The 17723-nt window shown below is 39.3% G+C and overlaps 2 protein-coding genes across 2 annotated transcripts in view; both read right to left on the reverse strand.

Moving 5' to 3' along the window:
- Positions 1–11129, reverse strand: part of LOC102304552 (protein spire homolog 1) — a gene marked incomplete at its 5' end in the record, with an annotated part of 37875 nt that extends 26746 nt beyond the window's left edge. The window contains 2 exon segments of the mRNA XM_005924235.3: positions 5860–5888; positions 10658–11129. Of these exon segments, the coding sequence (XP_005924297.1) occupies positions 5860–5888; positions 10658–11000 (372 nt within the window).
- A 3240-nt stretch (positions 11130–14369) lies between these two features.
- LOC102304254 (chemokine-like receptor 1) lies at positions 14370–16664 on the reverse strand. Its single transcript, XM_014334208.2, has one exon. It carries the CDS (start codon positions 15656–15658, stop codon positions 14594–14596), a length of 1065 nt encoding a protein of 354 aa, XP_014189694.1. The 5' UTR covers positions 15659–16664; the 3' UTR covers positions 14370–14593.
- Positions 16665–17723: the final 1059 nt, after the last annotated feature.

Raw genomic sequence — 17723 nt, forward strand, 5'->3', positions numbered from 1 at the left:
TGGGGATTTTAAATACTTACATGTCTTAATTAGAGGGAGCAGAGAAATTAGGTCATGTCTGTGGCAGTAAACAGGAAACAAGAACTGGGAATCCTTTATTTTTAAAAACTAATTACTAGCACTACGGTCGATTTCAGTGTTTTCAGAATATTGTGTTAGGAATTATACCATAAAAGCTTATTTCATATACCTTTTTGACAACGACAGGTGGAATTTAGGATCAGTGACAGTCCACCTGGTGTCATTTTATTTTACAAAGCCATCGTGGGTTTGCCTGGTATGGTGTTCTTAGGGCAAGGGTTTCAAACATAGGGCCCACATATGAGTGCGAAATAGCAACAACATTTCAAAAAAGACCTAAACCATTCAATAATAAATAACTGCAAATAAAGACAACAGTCTCCTTTTGGTTATAATCGTCATGACTGAAATCAAGTATAGCATTAGTTCCAGGCCAGGAAGTCACAGTCACACCAGCTGATCTCAGGGCTAGCTCACATTAGCTACAGCCTCAGCTGAGGCTTCTACCCATCCTACTGGCATATCTCCTATAGGCTCCACTATTTCATTTTCTAATCGAACATTTCTCTCATTAATCACTCCCTCATAAAGTTATGCTATGCACAATGTGCACCAACTTCTACTTCACAAGTGAAGACTGTATATTTAAGTTGGGGAAAAGAGAGTGTCTTTATTTTGGGTTTTTTTCTTAGGAGTTTACCTTTATTATTGGCTGCTGAATTATTACAATTGCTGAACAGCACAAAATGCAAAGATAACAGGTGCTTTGTGCTGTAGTGTCCTGTTTTCCTTCTAAGTTAGGGAACTGTGTCACCTAAAAAGCCTTAAGATAGCACATCAAATGTTAAAGCTTACATGTTTTACTCGTTCTTTGGAAAAAAATATACTTATCATGATTTTGATGCCAACAACGCCTTTCTTAATGGCTACATTTTGAGCAACTTGCTAACATCAACATGCCAGTGACATGCTAGTGACATAGAGTCGGGGCTGAGTGGAATATCCTTTCTGCTGTCAGAAAGAAAAATATGTGTCTAATCTATTTTATTAATATTAGTTTTAAAAGGTCAGAGGGAAACCAAATAGTAATACTTCATTATACGAGGGAAATCAACATGCCAGACCATGGCAACTTTTTCAATAGTCATCGAGTATTTCAGTTTTAATATGAGTGGTTCACTGAATGATGTTACATCCCTCTATTTCTTTTCAGACCACTTGCGGGTCACCTTACATTTTTCAGTAACAGACTAATGTAACTACTGTACTACATTCATTCTTCAGTTATTTGCACACTTAGCAAATAGATTTTTAAAAAGCTAGCTTGTTATTAAGCTGAGTAAGACACTTAAGCAGCAGCCATCACTCAAATTCAGCAGGTAACAAAAGCAGTGGCAGTGGCGATCACTTCAGTCTCCTTGGGCTTGTTTTCACCTTTATCTACGTATTACAGAAATTTAAAAGCAAAAGATCATATATGTGTCCTCATCAGGATAAGGATTTGTGTTGGCATGTGGAACTGAAGTTTAAGGTTTATATTGTTAACTAACAATTTGTTTCAGGTAATTCAAACACAAAAGTAACGTGATGCAAAGTGTAAGAAATTACTTTCTCCAGTGAGTAATTAAGTAACAAACTAGATTACTTCAAAAAAGTAACACAAAATATATAATGTGTAAAACACATTATATATTGGCATGGCTGAAATCAGATGAAAACTAAAACTGTTAGTTTGTAGGTGGCATGTCCAAGCTGTACCACAGCAGCATGTCTGCCACACCTGCAAAGTCTGACAACAGAAATCTGAACTTTTTTTTGCTTCTGATACTGACCAACATAATAATAATAATATATGTCAGTGCAGTTCTCTACATCGAACCTATTTTAAAACAAGTGAATTCAGTGAAATTCACATGATTACATAAAAGTTGAGTAATAAGAAATAGTGCAGATGACAAAACGTCATAAGTCGAAGCATAGGCTTTTTCCTCTTAGGCATAATTTTTATCCAGTTTCCTGGCCACGCTGCTCTGGGCTCTGACTATCATATGACTGGGAACAATTACCTTGGTTTTCTTGGAGATGTGGAACCCAGTGAGTTCACATATAGAACAGAGAAAACCTTTGAACCACACAACATTCTTTCCCCCTTAGTAGTTTGCCTCTACTTTTATACTGTCTGTTTCTCTTCTTTCATGGCAGCACAAGCCTTAATGGGAGAGTAAATGCAAATGAACATTAAACTCGCAGAGAAAAGACACATAACATCTGACTGAATTTTCTGTTTACATTGAACACTGGATGTGATGTTAAACTCTAATCCCTTTCATGGCGTTAAAGCTCAGGACTTGAAAGAGCACAAGGTATGCACGGTTAAACTTTGGCAGAGGGGAATGTGATGAAGCATAATCCACAAATGCCTGAGGTTACACAGAGTCACAGGACTAGGATGCTCTACTGAGGGGTCAACAACAGCCTTTTTGCTAAAGCTGGCGCACATAATCATCATATTTATGTCAAAATATCTGCAACTCCAAAACAAAAAATTATCCATTTTCAGTGAACTCATCTATTCTGATTATCAGGCAAATAGCGTTAGGCTGCCTTATGCCGTGTCGGTGAATCCAGTTCACTGGCTATGAAGAGAAGCAAATCATCTGACATTCACAGCCAGATCATTTGCAAGAGTTCCTACTGTTTGAAGCCATGTGCAGATAATGCCCATCACACATATGCTCTTGTTCAGCTAGCTCTGGGCTAATTGGACACTGCATGCTATAGCAGAACGCCTTCAGTCCTGTCAAGCATCAAGCAGCTCCACCAACTTGCAGTAGCTTTCTGATCCATTCTGCCACACACTGCATTGTGAGAACTCATTTGTGGTGCAAAGCTGCTTAGCGGGGATTTGTCTATACAGTTTCCCATTCACTGCTTCTACAGCGGACTGCATGTGTATGTGCTCGGGTTATTTGCTGACGGTCCATCTGTTATTGCAGCTCTATTACACGGCAATCCAAGTCCTCAACGCCTTGAAAACTACTGCGCGCTATCTCTAATAAACTGGGAAGAAAAAGTGTGGTAACTGCAGTGACAAAACAGTTCCTAAAAATAAATAGCAGAGACGCCAACCCCTCCGTACTGTAAGACATTTCCAGAAGCTATTATCACGATCATTAAGAGCAGCTGATAATAGTGCAGTGAGAGTGCACACTGTCAGTTTTACAAAGACATTTAATTAAGGGTGAACATTCTCCCAGAGTGCTCATCAAAGGAGGAGGCCTTGCTGGGTGACATTTTAACTAGTCAATCAGAGTAGCCAGCTGGGAACTCTGCAGCCGAAAGAGGAAATAGGTTGGTAGAATAGACAGACATACAGTAGATACAGACTTTATTAATCCCATATTCAATTTATTACAGCAGCACAAGGAAAGGAAAGGAAAAGAGAATTAGTGATATATTAGAAAATAATAAAATAAAAAAGTAAGTAAGAAAAATAAAGTAATAAAAACCCCAAACTGCTAAAAATGCAGAATCAATAAAATACTATAATAGTAATTTTTACTGTGTACAAATTTGACTTCATGTAGTATGATACACTAGAAGACATGTCACAGAGATATTTTTTTTACATGTACATTAAGTGAAGTGGGAATGATATATATACATGCAATTGTTTGTGGGTATTTATCATGTGTGCATATTTGACAGTCAAACTGCTGTTGGCATGAACTGTAAAAGTAACCAAAACAGAACAACTGCTACAGCCGCTCTGTGTTTCAAACGGTCAGTTTACATATCAGCTTTGGAAGACTCATCACGGTAAGTCTTGCTCAGCCTGTGAAAACAGTTCTGTAAAATGTCCTGTCGATCTTCAGGAGATTTTCAGTTCCTGAGAAAATAACCCCTGGCTTTGGATTAACGGCTGCAGATTTAGAACAAAAAACTGTACACAGACCCCAGAGTTTGGAAAATTACAGGAGTTTGTGAGGCAGCAGTGAGGCTACACAAGCTTTACCTATAGCGACTAAAAATCAAGCTATTTTAGCTTTTGTTTCTTTATTTCATTGTAATAAACCTAGATTTATGTAATGGTACATTTGTCGAGTAATCCCTTACAGAAATACGACAAAGTTTACTTTAAAGTTTAAAGAAATACTACAGTTTCTTTTGCTTGAAGGTTAATTTAGAGGAATGTTCAGTTTTTCCTCCACATCAGAGCTGATGATAACTGTTCGCTTGGTTCATAATTCATTACTTTGCTTCTTAATACCAGCGATCAAGGCTCATTATCCATCTGTACTGTGATGTCATGTCCAGCACGCCTTTTCAACAACTGACAGAAAGTAAGAACAGAAAGTAAGGACCTATACGATTAAGAGTTCATCCTGATACCTCGAGCTGAGGTCTCATCATCAGCTACAAGGACACTTGGAGAGAACATCACTGGCCAAGATCAACACCCTAGTTTATGTTTTCACCACCTGGCTACTATTTTTTCAGTGTTACCTGTGGTTTGCACCCTAAGGTAGACCAATAATGATCTGATTTCTCTCTCTAGGACAGAGCACTGCTCTTCTATCTACTTTAGTCTTTAGTTGTCCTTCAGGGCTTATGGCGTTACTGGGCCTCACAAGTTTATATAAATTTTTTAACAATGAACAAGATGATTTGACCACCCTTAATAATTCTGCAGTCACATACCTAGAAGCAGAGATATTAAATGCAAATGAAACACAGAAGTTTTCTCCTTAATTTCTCATAAACTAACAACAAACCATGAAACTCTCCCTGCTCGTGACAAGTGGATAAACCCAGAATCTTAGTTTCATCCTTTTTCTATCAGGACCGGCTCATCATAGCATGATGTCGACTCCATTTTTTTTGCAGTGCGTTTTTTTCCGTATGAATTCTTCTCAAAATTTAAATAGTTTTGTAAATCTGAAATTACTTCAAGGTATTAAAAAGCACATCTCATTCCTGTATCAAAAAATGCCCAGCTGTCAGCGGTTGTCATGACATCAGGACACTAACCACAATTTCCCTGCTGAACATGCAAAAAATGTGTAAATACCTCAGACTGGAGACAGTCTGGTATTTGTTTTGTTGGACTGTTCAGGTCTTTGTAAAGCCTAAAGTGAAATCAATTCCTTACTGAGAAAATGAAAGCACATTTTGAACTTGTTTCATTTGTTAAATGTATTAGTTTTAGAGACAGGGGAGCCAGAGCAGTGGCAGTGCAAACATTAGGATTAACACACACCCAGGGCTTACGACAGTTTCAACCATAGCACTATCTGACACTTGAAATAATCCTACAGGGTGTCCGCACTGTAATCTGAATGATATCTCTGTTGTTGTGACTGACTGCTAGCTTACTGTAAGTAGCTAATGAAACCATTCACAAAGAGTAAATATTTAAAAAGATAATCATGTCATTATTGTGGACAAGAAGCCATTATTTGTACGTACAGCCACATATTTCTCTTCATAAGTAACTCGCTAATTGAATGATTGGTTGTGTTCCAGAAAATCTGCATTTGCTCAAGTCTCAGATTTAATCAACTGCAAACAATATTCACAAACTAACTCCACCCCAAGTAATCACTTTGTGTGAGTACGCTCATTTAAAACACGTTTGAAATTTAATTTATTTATCATTTATTTCCACTCAGCAAGTGGATTCCACAACATATATAAATACCAAATAAAAAAATAGATACCAAATTCTATTCACCTGCTACTCTATAAACAAGTAAATCCATCCACATACAAAACATGTGCAAGTGTGTGATGATGAAATAAAAGTAACAACAGCAGTATTAGAGTGCAGTTACTCACCTCTGTTGTTGTGCAAGGGCTGTATTTACCTGCAGATTAAAAAAAGAAAGCACTGTTATCATGAGCAGCAAAGAAGCATGAGGTACTCGAACTTTGATGCATAAATGAAAGGTAGCATATTATTCAGCTACAAAAGTTCTTTTTGTAGGAATAAAACAGCACTGACAGGACTTCCAACCAACTACAAAAACTGATTTACGTCTTTAATATCAAGGATGAGAAATTCTCAGAGAACATAATATTACTGGTGCAGTGGTGTAGTTGTTAGTGCTCTTATCTCACAGTGCTTCATCCATCCATCCATGCATCCATTCTTCTTCTTCCGGGGCCGGGTCGCCGGGGCAGCAGCCTAAGCAGAGAAGCCCAGACCTCCCTCTCCCCAGCCACCTCCTCTAGCTTATCCGGGGGAACATCAAGGCATTCCCAGGTCAGCCGAGAGATATAATCTCTCCAGCGTGTCCTGGGATTGCCCCAGGGCCTCCTCCCGGTGGGACATGTCCAGAACACCTCACCCAGGAGGCATCCTTGTCAGATGCCACAAACTACCTCAGCTGGCTCCTTTCGATGTGGAGGAGCAGCAGCTCTACTCACCCTATCTCTAAGGGAGAGACCATCCACCCTTTGGAGGAAGCTCATTTCCACCGCTTGTATCTGTGATCTTCCACATTCTGATGCTTAGTTTGAACTTCAGCAGGCTGTCTTGACCATAACTACATGTCTAAATACTTTAGATTGCTGACCAGTGATTGACTGATTAGATACGTGCATTACAGTTTTCTCCATCCCTATGATGGACTGGCAAACTGTCCAAGCATCAGGTGAGATTAGGGATGGGTATTGATAAGATTTTCACGATTCCGATTCCATTTTCGATTCTGTTTAACGATTCGATTCTTTATCGATTCTCTTATCGATTCTTTTTAAAAAAGGAGAACACTAAGGTCGATTAGCTTAGAACTTTGTTTTATATCTTCTCTTTGAACAAGATAGAAATTTAGGAGTAACATGGCCTTACAAACCCAGCAGTGAGATCTTAAGAGATCCAGCCTATGGCTCTTCAATGTGGTGTCACAGGGACCCCGGGGAAAAAAATTGTAAATGTAAAATAATAAAATAAATATTCTCCTGTAGCAATAACAAAGTATAACATAAATTATTCTGTAGCAATTACACGAGAATATCCAGTAATGTCCCTGCCTACAATTAAACACATTCACTTACCGAAAATCGGGGGCATCTGCTGTGGCAAATGGGTGCAAGGCTTTGACCACAAACTTAGTCCCTGCTCGGTAGCATTAGTCTATCCTGGCTTGAAAGGAGACGCTACCGGTAGACTGCAGCGAGAACTGCCAGCATCTGAGCCAGACTCTGTCTGTCTCATCATGGTCACCTAAATGCACAGTAATGGCAGGTTTGTAATAAGGCAGATCGCGCTAACATAATATGCACTGTTAGTTGATTATTTACCTGCCGCATTAACGGGAGAGGACGTGCAAACGTTAGCGCTGCTGCTGGGTTGAGATTCACGAGTCCAAAATTAAAAACACGACATTCATTTAAGGTTATTGTGTGTTTTGTGAGCAAATGCTTTTGCATATTCGTAGTGTTTCCTCCCTTAAATGAAATATCTACTTTGCAAGTATTGCAAGTTGCCCTGTTGTCATCCGTTCTTGTAAAGTATAACCAAACTTTTTAGCGTTTGAGCAGCCATGTTTCCTGCCAGGTAAATGACGCTCCGCAACGTGGTGACGTCATTCAGGGCGACTGGAATCGATAAGGGAATCGTTTGCAAAAATGGCAAACAATTCCAAGGAATTGAAACAGTGGGAACCGGTTCTCAACAAGAACCGGTTTTCGATACCCATCCCTAGGTGAGATGAGATCTTAGTCTGCTTGACAATAATATTAATTCATCTGTCTTACTCTTATTTGTTGTATAGATTTGGGGCATAATAATCACCAGTGTTATTGTTTCAGAAGTCACATTTTACAGTAGAGTAAAGTATCATCACAGGATTTTTAATATGTAGCACTTGGGACTTATATGCAGTTCCTCTGTGGTCAAGCACCTCCTATTTATCAGTGATAACAAGTTTGATTTCTCAATAAACTGATTTTGGCCCTCTTTGTTCTTGCCATCATTATGCAAGCTGGAATCAATTTCAACAAAATCTCTAAGCTGTAACTTATTTATCACTTTGAGTATCATGACCAGTGACGACAAAATTCTCCAGTCGAGAACCCGCGTTGGATGAATGCGCTCCCTTCAAAAGGAAGAATGTAGCATTTCTCCAGGCTACATCAGCAGAGCTTTTACATCATGAGTAAACAGCCTGCAAACAGATGACCCTCTAAACAAACCCCTGTTTTGTATTGTAATACGCAGGAATGCAACATCATGGCACCACTGACATCAGCCCACAACTTTAACTCGCATCAGTAGATTTGAATGCCGTGCTGCTGAGGTGAAGATGTGTCAACTGCAACTAAAATGAGCAGACAATCAAATGTGCCTTCAAGATGAATCAGTCAAGGAGAGTACTGGCATGAAATTCCATCTATTTCTAACAGGCATGAGCAAAAACATTTACAGTCATTGAGATGTAATAAAAAGTGTCAGGTGGCCTGGTTAAATGCTGTATTACATAGCAGACATGATGTGGGTTAAACGGCAACGGAGTCTTAAACAAACTGTGTTAGGATTTAACTTGAAGCCATGTTAGCAGATGATAGCTTCAAAAGTCCTTAACCTTTAAAACCTTTACCACACATTTATCTCATTATTTACATGAATGGCTTTGATTATTAAGCTTGTGCATTAGGAAGACAAAAGCACAGCACTTAGTAAAACAGTTTAGCTCTATTAATCAATAAACATGCAAACACATTCTCAAAATTATAGAATATAATGGATAACTGAATGAAAATCCCAACTATGACTCCAAACAGTAGAAGTTGAGTAGAAGTAGAATGCTGAATACTGTATAGCCTACATTAACCATTTAAAACCGTTTAACAACTGTTACATAATAATATTTATGCGATTGCACTCGATAAGTTCAAAATCCGTTCATATGAAAGCATTTGGTGTGTTATGTATGTAGGCGGAGCCAATAAAGCAGTCTGGGGATCATCTGAAGAACCATAGGGGTATATATTTTAAAAAATAACCCTCTACTTTTCTCTGACAAACTTAAAAAATAGTACAAGAACAAACAAATCCAAAAAACATATTGATATGCAGCCGCTATTTGCAGCATGATGTCACAGTACACAGGCAACAGAGGAATAAAGGCTAGGATGACTCCCCTCTCCAGTGGTTGCATCCATGTTCCTAAAAATAACCCATTCATTCTATAACCATATAGACATACAGGCCAAAACCAGCATGAGCATCACAGCTGAGCCTCTCAGATTTGCTCAAAGACAAAGCAGGATGTGAAATGTATTGAATCAAAGGCCATAACACTGACTCAGCAGGGTTGTGTAACAGTGTGTGTACGTCGGAGCTGAGTTGAGAGCACTTCCCTCAGGCCCTCAGGTAGTCAATTACAAAGACAGAGATGGATAGGCATTAAGTCAGTCTGCTGTGCACTCTTTGGGCAAATGTAAATATAGACGAGCATGAACACACCAGCTCTTAGTCTAACAACATCAGGTGCTTAGTTTAAGCAAATGTTCACAGACACACCCACAGAATAAGGCAATACAAATATCACATAGCATGCAGTGTCACCTGTTTTGTTTTGGTTGGATTCCAGGCTTATCCCTCAATTTAAAAACTCGACCGTGCTAGAAAAAATATCCACAAACACTAACTCTGCCTCATGTTACACATGACCCACCATAAAGTACAATAACATCAGGATTACAACACTATAGACACACTTTAAAGGCCCGTAGGGGTAGCTTGAGAATATTACAGCGGTTTTTCAGTTGGCACACTGCTACTACTCTCTCTCTGACTCTGTTATATTTCCAGCATGGCACTAAAAACACTGCTTTAACTCTAACTAGCTCTTTTTGTTTTATTGCCTCTCATTAATTGTAGCCAATGAACGAGGCTCCCACAGGTAGAAGTAACAGCTAAATATAACCAAGATCTAAATGAAAAAAAACAAGGGTGATGCATCACTAATGGTCCCTGTTCTGTTCAGGCACAAGCAGGGCAACAGTCCACGCCTTGATCTGATCAGTGCCCGCATTTCGGCTCGTAATCACATGCTTTAATCAGATGAAGCGGAATGAACAGCCTGATCTGATACGAGGTGACAAAACAGGCTGACGGGCTCTTCATAAAAATAAATAAATAAAAGAGATGAAACCACATGATGCCCACACACGTGTGTTTGTTGAGGAGGAAACAGTGAAAATGAGCGGAGACGCATGAAGCCATGTGAGGGAGACAGCGGCGGGGGTTTGTGATGGTATGTCTTTGTGTTGATGAGATCAGGTCATGGAGCCTTAAGTACTGGTTGTTTTGGTGCTACATGATGCAGATTATGGACTAATCCTGACATGCAAACTGAGCACCTGGTCAGGAAAAAAACACACATACACACACACACACTAATGAATCTTTCACGTGTGAGCTCAAAAACATGTGCGGAGCTATTTACAGGATATTTTTGCATCGCACCTCTATAATAGTCTCACTGGGGCCCTTTCTTTTAGGTTTATTGTTAACATTATACGAGAACGTGTTGGAACAACACACGTATATTATTTAAAAGACCAGTGATGGTTTGGCCTAGATCTGAGTAGCTCTAGGCACAATCACACTTATATAATATTTTACCTTCACAGCCCTGGTGGTCCACCGTCACAGACCCGTCCTTCTGTATCCTAACACCCCCCGGTCCGGATATCCTCCTCGGTGTAGCCGCTGATGATGCTCCGGTGGCGGCAGCGCCCCGGTGCTCCTTCGCCAGTGTTCTGCAGCACTGGTAGCACACCGCCCATGCCTGTTCCTCGTTGATGGGCTGGTTATAAAGCCTCAGTATCTCCTCCAGAGACAGATCATCCGCTCCCGCTTCTTCCGGCGAGTTCATCGTGTTGTGATGCTGCTCCTCATCCCGGCGAGTCGCTGCAGCAGCATCCTTCAGCCCTCTGTTGTCCCCGCCGCATCGTCGTCCATCCATCCTTTCATTATCTCAGTGCAGGAGGCCCGATGGCGAGAACAGGTCCAGTCTCATGAGCGAGTACTGACCCGGAGGCATCGATGCTTCCCTCTTGACTCCCCAGGTAACAGCAGCAGCAGCAGCAGCAGCAGCAGCCAGTCAATCAGCACAGCACTGGATCTGGATCTTTCCCCGCCCGCCTGATGTTCAGGCTTTGCTACCAGCAGTCATAAGATACGGTGTGTTTATGCGATTAAGCCCGGCTCGGTGTGCGTGGGTTTGTCTCACATCGCAATTCAGCAAGCTAGGCTCAGTCATTTGTCACATTCTCTCTCTCTCTCTCTCTCTCTCTCTCTCTCTCTCTCTCTCTCTCTCTCGCTTTCTTTTTCTCTCCTGAGTGTGGACTGGCATCAAGTTAAAGAACTGTGGCCCCTGTAACACAGTAAGTTGTTTGGTATTTTGAGTAATCGCAAAAGGTCTGCAATATAAACTAATGTCTGCTCTCCGTTATTACCTGTTCACACGTGTTCACATGTGTCCCTGTAGAATCTGAGGTCTAATAGTCCTTTCTGAAGTTGGTCTCTGTGACTGATGTAAACATAAAATGTACCTACTCTGCTCGTTTACTGCTGCTTTCTTAATATCCTTTTTGGAGTAGACTCCCAGTTCATAACTTTCTTCTGCTTGGCCTGAACAGAACGTTTGAACGCATATCTGCCATTTCCCCCCCAGCTATTTATACATCTAACAGTGTATAAATAGCAGTGCTTTTATACACCATTTATACAACAGCTTAAAAGGGGAAAACTGAAATGCAAAATGCAGGTGGAGAGTGAGTCTGTCATGGGTTTTATGCCTAAGTTTTGAATTGTTGCTGATTGTTTGGTGTTTATGGTGTTTTGTTTTCTAGTTGATATTCCCTGTTTGGTTCACCATGTTTATATAGATGGGTTTTCTTTTAAATTCTGTCCCTTTTTGCTGTCTAGTTTCATTTTGTACCTAATTCCACGAGTTTTGTGATATCCTTTCTCCCCTGTATTTTCCCACTTTTAAGGTTTTGTTGTTTCTTTCAATGCCATTTCCTCATGTTATGTTTACTTTTTTATCCAAGTTCCCTGTTTAATTATTGCCATTCATTTCCTGTTTTAGTTTGCTAGTTAGTTGTCTCCTGTGTTTGGTATTTACTTTGTCACCTGCTATTTGAATTGTGTGCACCAGTGTCTAATTCCCATCATTCTTCAGTGTGTGTGTGTGTGTGTGTGTGTGTGTATAAGCCCACTCAGTCCTTTAACAGTGCTTCTCTTTATTCTTTTAGTGTGTCTAGCATGGCTTAGTTCCTTTTATTTCTACTTCTAACCAAAAAGGTGGATAATGTCAGCAGTTAAGGAACATTTTGACATGCTATCGCCTACTAATAACATAAATCATTCTCAGAGAGGATGGGTAGATGTGTGTGTGTGTCTGTTTGTGTATTTATATTAAAAATACACATATGGGTATTCTACAAGTGATACATCATTACATATCCACTCGAGTCCACATGTATTATCAGAGCAGGGCTGCTGTAAATCGAATGAGCAGCAGGTGTCAGTACTGTGCTGTTGAACCGGGCTTCATGTGATCTGCCCTTTGGTGAAGCAATTGGCTGGAAAGATTCAACACCTTCATTCAAACATAAGTCTTTGTTTCCCTTTCGAAGTGTATCCACTGCTCTTATTTTAGTTGGATTAGCAGTCTATGATTACCGTCTTATAGTTATTTGTCTAAAAGGCCCAACTTTTAGCTATTGTGTATCATCTCAGGTTTTTTTTTACTTGTCTGATTAGCCCTCTCATTAGAATCGAACAGGCACTTGCACTTCTAGGTTGCGCTAGACTGTTTACTGCTCCCTTCACTATGGCTTACTTCATGCAGTGGCAGTTTTTGATATGGGCGACATGGGTTATTGATCAAGGTGGCATCATGGTGGGCATTAACAAAACAAGTTGCTCGCACCCATGCTGCCCTGACATCATCCATACATCACACACATCCATACATATGCAATAATACTAAGTGCAATAATCCTTTCTGTCATCGTTGTATTTTTACTCAGTTGTATATAGCATTTGTATTTGTATTCTATTTTTATCTTATTGTATATTTATTTTATTTTATTCTACTGTATATAGTATTTTATTTATTCTATCCTGTACAGTTGTGTACTGTATTTATTCTTATTGTATCCTAATTTTTGCCTCATAACTTTTGCACTGTCCACTTCCTGCTGTGACAAAACAAATTTCCCACGTGTGGGACTAATAAAGGTTATCTTATCTTATCTTATCTTATCTTATCTTATCTTATCTTATCTTATCTTATCAAGCCAGCGCATTTTGGGGATTGCATAGGCACCGATCGGTTTTCTAATAAGAGCTCCCTCCATTTGCGAGGAGCTCTTGCCGTGCAGGGAGGAGAGGGGCGAAGCGGCCAGGGATTCTCTGGGTGGCCGAAGTGGCATCTAAAAACCAGCTTGCAAAATAAAAGGAAATAAAAACAAATCACCAAACACAAAAATAACAGACATTATGATATAGACTTATAATTGGCACCGATGTGTTTTCTAAATTCTATCACACACATATACGCGAAAAGTAAATGTGAGATCCCTCGGTGCGCCTTCTTGCTACTGCTGTGCTTAAGTCTCACACACAACCTGCCAAAAGGGGAGGGGGCGGGCTGCTTCCAAATAGAGCACATTTCATTCATAATATTCGAATGGAAGATGGACAAGAAAAGGTCAAAGCCAGCAGGTCCTCAGTTTAGAAAAAAAGAAAAGAAGAGGAGGAAAAACGAGCAAAAGTTAAGCAGATGTGTCATTGGATAATGGCACTTATTATGCATCCTGAAACAAGAGAACATTCATTAGTAGGGATAGTGATAAATTTCTGTTTACCTTTAGCCACTTGGCTATGATAGTAAAACAGTAAACTGACAGTAGCCACTGAGATGTGGCTTATTGAATCTTTTGGGCTGTGTTCAGCATAATATTAATTAGCCATTAATTGGAAGAGGTGTGTTGTTGATGTGTCTCCTATTCTCAATATATCACAAATTATAATTGTAATGTCTGTTAGCTGTTTGCATATGATTAAATATTGTTATTATTATCCAATGTTTGGTGTGTTCATTTAATACTACTGATACACATATCAAAGTATATTTATAACACAACACAAGAACAGTGATTATATGAGCAAGAATGATCACTACTGTCATTATTTATTGACATTCCTAAAAAAGTTGAAAGACAGAAAGAAACTATTAGAGAGACTGTTTAGCATAGTAACATCATGATAATTATATAACATTCACATATAATAATAATGAATAGAGTGAACTGTAGGAATGCCAAATATTTAATATAAAATGTAAATGTTTACATAATATTGGTAAGAACTCAGTGGTGAGCTCGTAATAAGATATTACCAAAACAAAAGGATTATTAATAACTAGAAATGAATGGTAGACTTTGTGAGTTAGTTAAAGTAAAATAATCCATCCATCTTCATCCACTTTTCCAGGGCTGGATAAGTAGTACAGAATACAGTAACCAAAATACATCATATACAGCCTTATACCTCAGTAATCAAATCTGACTTCTCTCTGCTCTGCCTGGTGTTCACTGACTTTATGTCACTGGGAGAGCGTGTCTCCTCTTCTTGGAAGGCACTCTCCAGCACCTTCAGGATGGATTTTTGTATTTCAGCCTTAAAATCTTGTCTCAAGAAGACATACAGCAGTGGATTCAAGCAGCAGTGAAGAATGACCAAATTCTCGGAGACATACAACACAATTCGGAAGGCATAGTGAAATGTTTCATTTGGTGGAATAAATACCACCAGCTGAATTAGATCAATGATGTAATAGGGCCCCCAGCACAGAAAAAAAGTGACGATAATGGAAGCAATAACTTTAAAGGGGCGACTTGATTGGCTGGCCAGGTTGCGGTTTGTCCTGAGACGATGGATGATGACAGCATAACAAGTGACAATGACAGTGAAGGGGACTGCAAATCCTAAAAGGAAGTGGGTGATTGAAATGGTATGAAAGACAGATGGTGTTGCATATTTAAAATCCTCAACACTGCTGAAGCAGTAAGTTGTGTTTTTAGACACTTCCTCTGTGTGCATGAAAAAAAAATATTGAATGTTGACAATCAAAGCCAGCACCCAAACACACAGACTCACATAGAATGCGTTGCGTACATTTCGGTGGTTCTGAGTCCAGACAGGACACACCACAGACATGCACCTGTCCACACTGATCACCACCAGAATGTAGACACTGGCAAACATGTTCAGAGAGATTGTAGTGGCGTCCAGCTTGCACATGAAATTACCGAAAGGCCAGTGAAGCCGCAAAGCCAGGAATGTTACACTAAAGGGCAGAAATGCTGCAAAGATGAAGTCAGCCACAGCAAGGTTGAGGTACCAAACTGTGTTAACAGTTTTCTTCATCCTGAACCCGGTCACCCAGATAACCAGTCCATTCCCGAGCAGACCGAGGAGAGAGACCAGGGAGAAAACAGCGATAGATATGATGTTGAACGACTGACGCAAGTTATCCAAAGACTCATCTACATCAGGTGCGGCACTTGTATTGCTTGGACTGAAATTTTCTGGGGTCATTGCAATCATTGCTTTGAGACCTGGAGCAACAGAACAAAAACAAAACAAGTGAACAAGTGTGTTTTAAATTTCTGCTTGAGTCTAGTACAGCTGAAGTTATGACACAAATGAAGACTGTCCATATCAGACCTTAGAGTTAAATCAACATGAACAGTAATGAATTCACTTACAGATTTAAACATTAAGGCAGATTAAGGTCTAGATTTCAGGTGAGCCAAGAAGTAATTGAAGAAATTTAAGAGCAGTCATGAAAAAAAAGAGGTATACCAACCAATTTATTATTAGCAATTTGTTATAAGATTGCATATCTCAAACTAAATTATAATTATGATACAGGGCTTACAAAAAAAAGTAATGGGGATGACTGGGACATGCTTGTTTTTAACTCAAGTTATCAATAAAAGGTGCAGGAAAATAATCAGTGGTGTAAATAAACAAAAATCCACAGATGATGGATTTTCATGAAGCAGCATGACACAAATGAATCACCATCTGTTCTTGTAATGAACTGTAATGACCTTTGTGTTTGGTTTGAATACACCTTAAACGGTACACCTGCATTTTTTCAACTATTAGGCAGAAAAACATACACTGTCACTCTCTGAGAGTTTGTAGACAAGTTATAACTATGAAAGAAATGCAGTACTTTATTAGTACCCAATTCTATGTCACTGTAAGATAGTCTGACTCGAGTGATAAGGAAAGTGGTATGAGCAATATATTTACAGTGACCTCCATCATATGTGAAACTTGCTAAAACCCTTCATAATTAACTCAATTAACAAAAATCAAACGCACATGGATTCAGTGACACGGTTTACCTTTCCTTCTTCCTCTGAATCAAGCAGAGACTGACTATATATAGGGCTATCAATTTCCCTTCAAGTAGCCACTACCACTAGCTTGAGCTGAGGAATCTAAAACTAAACCTAAATGGCTCTATCTAAGAAAAAATATTCAACAAATCCCTTTGTATCATGAAACAAACAAAAGGAAGCATTCCTATGGTAAAAGAAACCCCTTTAAACTGTATTTTTTAAACTGTATTCAAACAAGTCAATACTATAAATGGCTTCAAGTGCTCATTCAGGCCTTTTAGAAGCCAGACACCCAGACACTGAGCCATGGCTCTATGCTACATGCACACAGTCCTGCATCTTCACTTTTTCCAGATGTGCTTGGATTAAAAAAAAATTCCCTTCTCTCTGTGTACCTGGCCTGTACCACTACACTTGTCTTTGGAATGTCTGCCTTCCTGCCTTTTTTCACAAAATGGTATGAGTCTGTTCTGTCTTTGTATGTGAATGGTTGCATGATTTGCTTATCAAAATAAATACCCGTCCCTGCCTGCATGGTTTCAGCAGTCCCACATACAAACAGGCCATTAATAATTGACATGAAATAATCTCATGGGCTGGATGCTGTCTTGTTTCTTTATGTTGTTGGGGGTTCTCAAGAATGACACCATTACTTGAAGAGAAGGTATTTGTAAATGTAAAACAACGCTTTGCCATCACATTCTGCCCAGAGGTAACTCCCTCTAGCTCTCTAGCTCCCCCTACAGTCTAGGAGTATTAACAACATAAAACATGATACTTTGCTGTTATCATTACAGATGTAATTGTATATAGCCGGCTTGCAGTTCGTTTGACACACCTGTGTTTCAACGAAGCCTGACAGACTACTTAAAAAAATTAAAGCAAAACAAAAAACTACATCCTAATCTCAAAATATAAAGACACCTTAAATGGCAGAGGAGGTACATTGTAGTCTTTGAAGAAGCGCAATACTTTGGTCATTTTGGACCTTTGCATTGTATGCGCTTAATTCACATAAAAACAGACAGACATTTTTGATGTTACAGCCCAAACAATTTTTTTAACAGAAGCTGAACTATTTTAATACAAACATTCGCTTATATTTATTTCACTCACCACGATTTTGCATAAATTCTCCTCATTAGGTAGACATAGTATGTAACTAAAACCACTTTCTAAATTTGGTTTAAATGCACCATAACAGATAATATCTGGAGTTTTACAGCAAGTACATACCGCACTGCCACTGTCTGAGG

The sequence above is a fragment of the Haplochromis burtoni genome, unplaced genomic scaffold (assembly GCF_018398535.1).
Source record: "Haplochromis burtoni strain Fernald_Lab_line unplaced genomic scaffold, NCSU_Asbu1 Contig_76, whole genome shotgun sequence".
NCBI classification, from domain to species: domain Eukaryota; kingdom Metazoa; phylum Chordata; class Actinopteri; order Cichliformes; family Cichlidae; genus Haplochromis; species Haplochromis burtoni.

Excerpts from the sequence above, each read along its gene's own strand:
- LOC102304254 (XM_014334208.2), bottom strand. The coding sequence starts at position 15,658 with ATGATTGCAATGACCCCAGAAAATTTCAGTCCAAGCAATACAAGTGCC.